General features: G+C 32.0%; 2 protein-coding genes and 1 non-coding gene across 5 annotated transcripts in view; 1 reads left to right on the forward strand and 2 right to left on the reverse strand.

Annotated features, from left to right (window-relative positions):
- TRNAT-CGU lies at window positions 463-534 on the forward strand. Its single transcript has one exon. It is a non-coding gene; the product is annotated as a tRNA-Thr (tRNA).
- Window positions 1,037-1,894, reverse strand: LOC104713226 (gibberellin-regulated protein 1-like). The gene is made up of 3 exons (XM_010430309.2): window positions 1,721-1,894; window positions 1,586-1,625; window positions 1,037-1,490 (listed from the first exon to the last, which is right to left on the reverse strand). Exons 1-3 carry the CDS (start codon window positions 1,793-1,795, stop codon window positions 1,309-1,311), a joined length of 297 nt encoding a protein of 98 aa, XP_010428611.1. The 5' UTR covers window positions 1,796-1,894; the 3' UTR covers window positions 1,037-1,308.
- The window catches only part of LOC104713227 (ER lumen protein-retaining receptor), a 2,553-nt gene continuing 827 nt past the window's right edge, over window positions 9,735-11,460 (reverse strand). The window contains exons 2-7 of one of the 3 annotated variants that reach the window (XM_010430311.2): window positions 11,169-11,385; window positions 10,782-10,981; window positions 10,524-10,664; window positions 10,361-10,441; window positions 10,142-10,266; window positions 9,735-10,029 (exon numbers count right to left, since the gene is read on the reverse strand). In XM_010430311.2, coding sequence (XP_010428613.1) covers window positions 9,981-10,029; window positions 10,142-10,266; window positions 10,361-10,441; window positions 10,524-10,664; window positions 10,782-10,981; window positions 11,169-11,385 — 813 coding nt within the window. In that variant the 3' untranslated portion in view covers window positions 9,735-9,980. Of the gene's footprint in view, window positions 10,030-10,141; window positions 10,267-10,360; window positions 10,442-10,523; window positions 10,665-10,781; window positions 10,982-11,168; window positions 11,455-11,460 lie in introns of those variants that run through there. The other 2 variants (XM_010430310.2, XM_010430312.2) reach the window with 2 other exon arrangements.

The raw sequence follows: 11,460 nt of genomic DNA on the forward strand, positions 1-11,460 counted from the left end.
TTTTTTTTTTTTTTTTTTTTTTTGTCTATACCTTATTCGATTTAATTAGCATCAGTTCACTCCCTAGGATCAAGGCCCAAAAAAGAATACGAGTTGATCAGTTAATAATATCCAAAATCAAAATTTGGTTCCCAACAATAAAATCCACTCATGTGATAATTAAGGCCCATATAACAAACAATGGTTCAAGAAAGATATAAAATTATGAATTTAGACCCATAGACATAATAGTTGTTCATTCACATACTAGTATTTAGTTTTTTACTCATTTTGCTACAAAGTAAGACGAACAGAAACGTAAACACGTGACAAGGGGCATTTCACTAACATCGACGAACCAGACGTCTATGCTGTCTGCAAAATGCAATCACCAAGCTCCAAGTTCCCATTCCTTTGTCATTTCTCATGGGTTTATTAATTATTACTGTTTAAATAACATTAGGATTCGTCCAATAATCGAAGGCCTCCGTAGCATAGTGGTATTGCGTTCGCTTCGTAAGCGAAAGGCCGCGAGTTCGATCCTCGCCGGGGGCTCTGTGTTTCTATTGTTTTTTTTTTAATCAACACCAGAATCTTATATCACAACGTCCCATTATTATTAACAAAACGATATTTTTTCACAATGGATTTTCACCAAATCAACTAACTTCTCCTGCTAGATTTATGGAAAACTTTATTATCCATCCCTATTATATACTACTACGCCCTAGTCATCTTTGTAGTTTTCTTTTCTTTTACACGAACCTATGTCATGAGTGTGTGGCCCAAATTTTGGAATAGGGTGTATGGCTGTCGAATAATTATCGATGTTAACAAAATCTTAAACCAAATTTGCTCTGAAATGCTTATAATATATGACTTATGGTCTCGGTCTCCACAAATGAATTAATCACTGAAATACAATTATTCAGTTTACTCTATACGCAATCAGTCCGATTATATATAGTTGTCATCTTGCATCGATATCGAAATTACTTTGCATATTACACTCTCTATATCTTTCTAAAACCGGTTACCATAGAAGAAGAAAAAAGCATAACAATCACTCAAAAGTTACATAATTTTATTACATAAAATGAAATTATACAATGAGATTTATTGCACGAATCGATATACAAATAAATACAAACAAAATTCGAAACTTACAGAAAATAGACCAATCAACAATACAGTAGTACTCACTCACGACGACAACAACGTACGGTTCTCGTTTATTCTTCGATCCACATATATATGCGCCAACAAAATACTAACAAAACGACATCCTCGCGTTATCCACAAACAATTAAGAGCTTTTTGTCCTGTTTCTTATGGGCACTTGCGGCGTCCACCGTGGGTGGTGAGGCTAGCGTAACACTCGCACTTGTCGTAGTTTCCGTACGTGCCAGGTGGTACACACTGGCATCTGGAGCAGCAAGTCCCGCACGCTCTGTGACACAGATTCGGCCTCCTTGAAAGCCTGCACCGTGCTTGACACGCACTCCCACAATCTATACATAAAAGAAAAACACAGATTATTTAAGTTTACTAATTAAATCAAAACGTTATGTATTTATATGGACAATATGTGAAGTAATATAATTACCGATCTTCTTTGCGTAACCATCTTTTGTCTGTGAGTTTTCCTGCAAGAAAATAGTCGTAATAACATGTGAGAAATATGTTTCTAAATAAATAAATATATTATATTGAGAGTATTTTGTGATAGAAAAAGACGTACCAAATCGGCCTGGACGAGTTGAAGAACAAGAAGAGATATGAAGAGAGAAGCAATAAGGGCTTTAGAGATAGCCATAATTCTCCAAGGAGAGAATATGATGTGAGAACCTTAGCTCAAGATTCAGACTAAATTTGTGTGTGTTTAAGTTGTTGTGTCGAAATGAGAACTTGGAGAGGCTTCTATATATAGCCCTCCTTTGGATGGGTAACCGACCCCATTATTCGGTCTAGACTATTCTTTTTTTATTTTCATGGAAAATAATTGCTTTCTAAGTTTCGGAATATAGTTCTGATGATAGAGAGTAAGTACTTTCCAACAGTTGCTGATGATCGCAACCAAAAAACGCACACATTATTATTTTTTCTTTTTTTAGTTTATTGAGAAAAGTATATATATATATATATATTTTTTTTTTACAGTAGATGGTTAATATATGAAAAATGGTTGGTAGCAATATAGCATATGGTTAAGGTGTATATTGTATAAGGTTTATTTTTTCTTTTTCGAACGGGTCGGTTGGTGCGTATAAAAGTTTTGGAGTACGCGGAGAAGAGAATATTGTGGTGGGGAGAAAAAATAAGGATGTATTATTAGTGGTCTCTTGTTTTAATTTGATCAATGGATTCGGTATCATTTTCTTTTTTCCAGCGAATTTTGATTATAAAATTTTGTTTAAAAATCCAATGTTTTATGTGAATCCTGCTTTAGATATAACTAGAAGCCAATGTATTACTGCGTAAGTGTACAGACTTTCTTTGATGTACATATACCTACTAAACTCTATTATTGGTTTCGCTTTTGGGTTTGGTAAGTTTTTGGTTCTACCAACAAATCTTGATAATGATAATTTACTCGAACGATTGAATTTTTTTACTTCCTTAGTGAGCTTTTTTTTTTGAGTAACATAAACTAATACGTTGACGTATACACTGACTCGTTCCGGTTTTTGAAGTATATATGTACGCTCTTTTTACGATGAATGATTTACTGATTTGTGAAAAAGTGGAAAACTATATTTTTTTCTGTTTGCTACGCTTAGATCCTTTAATTTGAATTTGTTCTGATGAGTTATTATATAACCATTTTTCTTTTTTAGTTGCTAAACATTTGAGAGAACACCACAAAATTTTTTAGCCGTTCAAAAGTATTTTGGTTTTTGGGTGGATGATGTCAATGCTCAACTTTTAGTTTTCTTTTGTGTTGATCTCCGTTGTTTGGGGACTCCTATCACAATAGTTATTGGTAATTAAGAAACAAAACGAACAAATGTAGAAAAAAAATAAAGAAAGTGGAAGGACACTAATTGTAAGGAATTAGCCAATTGATGGAAAATTAGTTAGTAGAAGAGTTGATAAAATTGAGACAAGAAGGATGAGGGGATGTAGACGTGAGTGGTCCTTTATATGAAATACTTCCTTCATATTTTACAGCTTGCACTTCTTCTTATGAGATAATGACCCACAATTTAGTCTTTATATTATTTCCTCTTTTTTAATTTTAATAAATTGATTTCTAGAACAATCGTTATGTTTTTTTTTTAACCATTTCCTTTAAGAAAGCAAGAAAAAAAAAAGACAAAAAAAAGGCTTTCGAGACTCACAAACTGGAGTTGCAGTCTTACAGATGCAATTGGCCACTAAGATTGAATTATTCTCAATGAACTTTTAGGGCAAACAAATCTCTGAAAACTACAAAAGGGTTTAAATACATGGTTTCAGATTGTTGCACTTATTAACCAGTGGACTACTTTTTTTTTTTGCTTTCTTAAAGGAATCTTTAGGAGCCATCAATTTATATACATGTTTGCGGTCCAAAACTAATGCTATATTGAAAATAAAGCGAGCACAACTCTATGTGTTGTTGTAAGGAGCTGGAAAACAAAAATACCACATTTTTAAAGACATCGTTTCAATATGCAATACAAATCAGCGTCGACATAAATTAATATTAATATATATATATATATATATAAAACGTAGAGAATAAAATAATGATAAATAGGTAGAGACGTAGAGAAGATGTAAAATGTGACAAATTATTAATTGAAGTTTCGAAATAATAGAGAAACTGGAAAGGTAAAGAAAGAGAGAGGTCGTCAGGTCATGGATCGTCTGTCGAGTGTTTGGCTTTTTCACCAACCTTATCGGACTCCAATACCATCCACACGCACACAGCACACTTTTATACCAAATTATAATTATAAAATTAGTTGACGAACATATTTTCTTATGCATGAAAATGTCACTTCAGTTATCATGGCTATGCACATAATACCACACATATGGTAGTCGTTTCATTGAACTCTACGTTATGTCAAATCTATATTTGCGCCTAACTAACTTACACTGTTTTAAGTGTAGAATGATTTATTATTTTACTATTGATCAATTATCACATTGGTTTTCTTAAACGAAAACCGAAAGCGATTCCATAAAATTCATTTTTTTGTTTGGTAAAGATTCCATAAAATTCAGTAAAATATCATTAATTAGCCAGCAATCATTATCATGGTACTGGTTGATATACTAAGGCCTAATTAGGGACATACAGAAAACAATAATATTTCACAACAGAAGAAAACTAAAATCTATATAAACTAAACGTAAGGAAAACTATGATTCATAACGATTACATATCTTTATTTTCATTCTTTTTTGTATAATCGGCAACGATACATATGTATCTTGAAAACATTTATTTCTTAAACTGTTGTTATTTGGATATCTCGATCGCCATTCATTTATTAAAGACAAGAAATTGCTCTTCTTCGGTTCTTTCTTCCTCGTGAAACAGGAGACTTTTTATTTAACAAGTACGAAAATGGAAGTAGCCTTTACATGGCTAATGTATTAAAAAGGGAAAGAAAATTTAAGAAATAAAGTGATAGATAAGTGAGTTCTTACGACAGCTGTGAAGTGTTGTTTATTATTCACATTAATAGCTAAATTGCCAACTTTTTGTGATCTCTTTTTACTTTATTTTGTTTTCATCCCAATCCAATTAAACAATAGAGATATTTTATGATACTGTTTGATTGATATTGTACGAATTACTACTGTTTGATTGATATGGTACGAAGTTAATGTAACTTTTTTGTTTTATAATGTGATTTTGAAGGATCAGAGATTGTAATTTAGTGGATTTGAAATCATATTGTTGCTATGTCATAATCCGAATTTAACTTTAATCATATATATGCAGCATGTGTCGTAGTAGTATACAGTATTTTACCGAAATTAATGTGATTTTGGTAATTATTCTTAAAATAAATCGTTAACATATATGATCGAGAGATAGTAGTATATAAACAAATTGAAGAAATGAAGAATTATTTTACAATAATTTTTTAAGTTATATTTTGTTACATCATCTTTTGCCACTTACCCCCTAATCCCCCTCTATTCGACAGACGACGAAACCGTAGCTAGAACGAACTTAATGCGTGGAGCTCTATTGAGAAAGTTGGTCATTCTGACAAAACGATGTCCACATGTGTATTATGTTTGGATTTGGATCGAACTATGACTATCTATCATCCAACAATATCTATTGATATTATTCATTGAAACTAATATATACGAATTCTGATATCTAGTAAATTACTATTATACTTAGAAAACCCAAAAAAGAAAAGGTGGAATATTAGGTGAGATGATTACAGAATCCAGCTGTAGCCGCCGCCAAAAGAGTCGGATCGATATAAAAATACAAATTTGGATAAGCTCAGACTTGAGAATTTTTTTCAGTTAAAACAACTCACAAATAGCAGAAAGGACTAAGGAGAAAGAACAAAGAATAGCAATAGCATCAATCATCATCGCTCTTGAACATTATTATAATAAGTATGTAACTAATGTATAATTCGTTTGTAGGGAAAAGAAGAAGAAGAAGAAGAAGAAGAAATCGAGAATAATTTACATGGAAGAGATATGTGACACTATCAATTCAACCAATGTAATCGTATCTGTCTCGTTCAAACTGTTCCTTTTTTTTCTTTTATGTGCAGTTTGATTTATAATTTTTTTTAAAAAAATATATATTTACTTGCTTAAATAAGTTACCAGCGTATAATTTTCTTGCTTTCTTGCAAAGTCTTCCTTTGCAATTGTTGTTGTGACTCTACGGCCCATCAACACAAACACAGTTTTATAACACTTGGTTTATGGTTATGGAGCAAGATGGCTTTCTATCTCAGATCCATCTCAATTTAAGAAGCATCTCATCATTCATAATGTAAGTTCAAAATTGTGCTTAGATAGTCTCTTATTAGACAATGTCAAATGGTAATGCTGTGCATTAAAAGTGATCTCTTACGTCATGGTTTAATTACTTTATTTTGCTTCAGAGTGAGTTATTGAAGTGAGATTAACCTCGAACATATACCAAAACGCATAGATTTGACCACTTTGGCCCAATCGTAGGTTGGCCCTTTAAACTCAGAGCAGTGTTCGCTAGATCCAAGATGGATTTGATATTTTCATCTATGAATATCGTTATTATAAATTTATAATAACTTACATTTATACGGCAGCTCCGACTAGTAGTACATCTCCAGCCTTGTTGCAGATTTATTCATTTCTTCATCGACGCATTTCGGATCGAACCTACTCTAATATCAATGAAATAGATCTTATTCGGACCATCCTATTTTGGTAAACAGTTTGGATTTCATATTATGAAGATTACTAGTTTCTCACTCAAAACTGAATAAACGAACCATGTCTTTTTAATATTAATGTTAGGACTCTTTATTTATGGTGAGCTAATGAGAGAATCTAGCAACTATATACTTTTAATTATTTGAATACATTTGAGAGAATTAATAATGTGATAACGAGTATCTTCTAGTTCTAAATAAAATAGTATGAATTTCTTTATTTTTCGGTTGGTCTACAAATTCATCATTTATGTGCAACTCTTAGTACAACTCGTGGTGAAATAATTGGATCATTCACTCAATTAGGATTTGCCCTATGATCAATTTCATTCAATACTTCTTGTTGATTTCTTTCATCTCCACACTCTATCAAACCCTAAATCGATCGATGGAAAGAGACTCAATTTTCAGAAACAACTATCAAACCCTAAACAACTATCAGAAACTCAAAAATTTTGTAAATACCTTTATGATGCACGTCTGCCTCCCACTCCTCCTATGTGGCTTTGGGGTGAAGATGACATGTAGATGACATGAATTTCGTACTAGAAGAGGGACAAGAATAAAATCCTAAATCATAGAATTAGAACAAATAATTAACAAAAACATATATATTAGAACAAATCATGGAATTAGAAGAGGAAGGTACCTCTTATCAATACCAAAGATCAGATCAGTCCTCAGTCCTCAGTCCGCAGTCCTCTGAAAGTTTGTAAACCTGCAACCAAAAACCATCAATGTTATCAAAGATAATTAAAAAAAGAAATTAGGATTAGGATTAATTATAGGATTATAGGATTAAAAAGAATTTAGGATTTGTTGTAAAAAAAAAGAAATTAGTATTTTTTGTATAAAAAACAAAAAAGGAAATTCCAACGGTTGGATTTGGAATTGACTCAATTATTTAGCCGTTTATAAATAATTAAAGAACACAAATAAAAAGAAAATGAATTTAAGATCCGTTGTTAAAAAGAAAAAGGAAATTCTAACTGTCACATGCAAATTATTTAGCCGTTAATAATAATTTCATGCGCTGTTTCAATGGCTCGATATGAAAGACGAGCACTTTACTTATAAAAAAAACAAATACATGAGAGATTTGGAAATCTATAGCCATTAAGAAACAACAACTAACGTCGGTATTTTTATCCTTTTTTTTTGTTTTTTTTAAGTTAGATGTTAATAATTATTAAATACAAACACAAAGCTTTTTCCTTTTTTCTTAAAACCACATTTTACCAAATAAGCAAACTATGATTAATAGGCCTGGGCAAAAAAATTGGACCCGAAAACTCAAACCGGAACCGACCCGAAAATATGGACCCGAATCCGAATCCGGAACCGGTAGTATATCCTATTGGGTCCTAATCTCCTAAACCCGAAAAACCGGAACCGAACCTGGAACCGAACCGAAAACCGAATAGGTACCCGACATACCCGTAATAAAATCATATATAGAGAATATTAGTTATATATACTTTTATATAACATTGTTATTCAAAGTTACAACTTAAAATTCAAAAATATTATTTTTTCTTAGATCAAAATAATGAAAATACTCAAAATAACCAAAATTATATTGAAATATTTAGCTATATTTTTAAAAATATTTATTTTTAAAAATTTATTTTAATATTTAACATTAAAATTTCTGAATAATCGGGTAAAATTCAGATTTTCGGGTTAAATTTCGGGTAATCGGGTACAAAATACCCGAACCCGAATGATATCCGATTTTTTTGGGTATTTATAGGTTCTGAAATTTTAGACTCGAACCGACCCAAACCCGGTAAGACTCGAACCCAACCCGAACCGATATTTTCTGTTTACCCTATTGGGTCCTAAACTCCTCTACCCGAAAAACCCGAACCCGATCGGTTCCTACCCGAACCCGACCCGAGTACCCGAATGCCCAGGGCTAATTAATGGACATATATATTACACAACTTTCATTCTTTTTAATGTCTAAAACAAACAAAAAAATGACACAATTTGTTCATAAGATTTTTACACACTTCTACTCACTTTGTGGCTATGTCAAACTTGAGAGACCCAAATGTACATCAGTACATGTATATCCAAATAATATATATTTTATTTCCCCAAATTAACTTCTTTTTTTGTTTTAACAATTTAAGGTTTGTGGTAACCTTAGTAAAAACAAGCAACTTAATTTTTATTTTTTTCCAAGTTAAATATATATTACTTGTTTTTTTTTCCAAGTTTTTGAATAAATAACTTGTACATTTAGTTGCTTTTTCCAAAACTATTTAGGGGCATTCTCAAAAATACCCCTTTTTCCATATCCCTTTTTAAAAATACCCCTTTATGTTGACCATTTTTAAAACTACCCCTCTTTATATACAAAATGACCAAATTACCCTTTTTTGAGTGACAGCAAGAATGTACAGTCATCAAAATCGAAAATATTTTCCCACCAAAAAAATTTCCTGCCAAATTTTTTTTTCCCGCCAAAATCGAAAATTTTTCCCGAAAAAATTATTTTTTCCAGCTAAAAAAAAAATTTTTCCCGCCAAAATCGAAAATTTTTTCCGCCAAAAATATTGAAATTTATACCTTTTAAAAACATTGTAAACGCTTTTAAAAAACTTTTAAAAGTGTTTACAAGGTTTTTAAAAAGTTTTTAAACACATTGTAAACGCTTTTAAAAACCTTGTAAATGCTTTTAAAAAGCTTGTAAATGCTTTTAAAAGGTTTTTAAACACCTTATAAACGCTTTTAAAAGCATTTACAAGGTGTTTAAAAACCTTTTAAAAATCTTATTAAAACTTTTACAAGGTTTTTAAAATCATTGTAAAACCGTTTACAAGGTGTTTAAAAACCTTTTAAAAATCTTTTTAAAAACTATTTGAAAACCTTTTAAAATCCTTTTAAAAACCTTTTAAAAACCTTTTAAAAATCTTGTAAAAGCGTTTACAAGTTGTTTAAAAAACCTTTTAAAACTCTTTAAAAAATATTATAAAAGCCTTTACAAGGTGTTTATAAGGTAGAAACCTTATAAAACCTTTTAAAAATCTTGTAAATTTTTTTTGGCGGGAAAAATTTTGGCGAGAAATTTTTTTGTCGAAGTTTTTTAACAAAATTTTTTTGACAAAAAAAAATTTTGGCGGGAAAATTTTTTCGAAAAAATTTTGGCAAGAAAATATGTCGGAAATTTTTTGGCGGGAAAATTTTTTTTTTCTTTTTATTGAATAAAATAATTTTCATCTAAAGATAAAATAGTCATTAAAAATTAAAAGAGGGCAAAAATAAAAATGGCCAAAAAAATAGTATTTTTGAAAAGGAGTATATCAAAAGGGGCGTTTTTAACAAATTATCAACTATTTATGCAATAGATTAAAAAAGCTGATACGCTAACTTTAAATTAATATGTAAAAAAAATCTCTAGTCAATTCTCTTTTTTTTTCTTTACAAGTCCTCCAAGAAAGAACAAAAAAAAACGTAAAAGGGGAAGAACAAAAAAAGAGAGATTAGAGAAGACTCTAAACGACTAGCCTGCAAGACATTAGACATGGAGCTTTTAGTCCACAGTACCATAAACAACACCGTATCTTCTTCTTCTTCTCTCTTTTCCACCAAACTTTACACAACACCAGATGGGAGACGAAGAACAAGCTGACCACCCATTAAACTGCCCAAAACCAAAAACATCAAATCTCAGAACAGAGAACACCCATCAATGTCCTTAATTAGATCATCATCCATCATATACACTATAACAAGCATAAACATTTGTGATTTACCTCTTGACATAGTAGTAGCAGAAGTCAGCGAGAATGAAGGTTTGGACGATTTCAGAGAGGAGTACCATTATAGGCCAGAAACCATATCCTAAAGCTGTCAATAACCTCCCTCGAGTGTCCAAAACCTACACCATAATTAATACAATCAAGTTTGCAAAGCTGTGTATATATTGAGCTTTTGTAGTTAGGATGCGAAAAAAAAAAGAACAAAGAAAATACCTGAAGGACCCAGTGTGCACAACTCAAGAACCTGGCTATCCCCAAAGCAAATACGTAATGTGCTGTGAATGGCTCCACGATCTGAGACAAAGACATGTGTTTCTAGTTTAAACCGATTAAAAGGATAAAGACTGGTTTCCAAGGCTATCCAATTTCAATGTACCTTAGTGTTTTGCATGACTCTAAGTTGAGGAAGGACTGAAACAGCTTCAAGGTAAACGCAGAAGGCCCAAGAAATCTTGTTGATTATATGGTGATGTGTTGATGGGTGAATGAGAACAGATAGAACAACACATGGAATAACCTGCAGCCACATAAGAAAAAAGCTCAATGGACAAATACAATCTTCATAACTAGACAGACAGCAAGTCACAACAATGTAACTCAAATCGAAATTTCCAAGAAAGGAACAACAACTTACGACGTAGTAGATAGCAAAATTGTCTTTGTCTTCCATGTAACTAGCTTTGAGCTTAAAACGGATCATATAGATAACCCAAAGTGTAGTCACCAGTGTAGCCGAATCAAGCAACGTGTGAATATCAAATTCCATCACAAAACTACAATACAGTCTCACCGCCAGAAACAGAGCAGTTAGCTCTTGTGACTTCAAAGATAATCCTGTCAATAAACCATAACAAAAGATTGTAAATTTATCCTAATCAAGTGTTCATCAAACAATTTCAATCTCATATACACGCAATCTCTCATTCAAACCCTAATTTGAAATTGAAACGGATCGGATCGGGACTAAAACCAAATTCAAAATCAAGAAATATCGAAACTTTGGGAAGAAATCGATGAGTACCAGCACAAGTCTTCTCCTTGGTGAGTTTGTAGATAAGGACGGAGATACCAAGGGCATGAACAGCCTCAGCAGCGACAAAGAGATTGTCGTGGTCATGAACGATCATTCTCAGCAAAACCAGAGCAGTCATGGCTGATACAACACCGAGAAAAGCTTTAACCTTTGGTGGTTGCCGGCGAACCCATGTCGTCACGGCGTGGATCGGCCTCTGCGCCGCCTTCATCTTTTGTCGTGGATTCGTTTCTTTTTTCACTTTCTTACCAAAAATAGAACCAGTAAAGTCGAAACCTTT

Source organism: Camelina sativa, chromosome 9 (assembly GCF_000633955.1).
Source record: "Camelina sativa cultivar DH55 chromosome 9, Cs, whole genome shotgun sequence".
NCBI classification, from domain to species: domain Eukaryota; kingdom Viridiplantae; phylum Streptophyta; class Magnoliopsida; order Brassicales; family Brassicaceae; genus Camelina; species Camelina sativa.

Coding starts and splice junctions, on each gene's coding strand:
- LOC104713226 (XM_010430309.2), bottom strand. CDS start 1,795: ATGGCTATCTCTAAAGCCCTTATTGCTTCTCTCTTCATATCTCTTCTT. Junction 1,626..1,720: donor AACTCGTCCAGGCCGATTTG/GTACGTCTTTTT, acceptor ATTTTCTTGCAG/GAAAACTCACAGACAAAAGA. Junction 1,491..1,585: donor TGGTTACGCAAAGAAGATCG/GTAATTATATTA, acceptor TTTTATGTATAG/ATTGTGGGAGTGCGTGTCAA.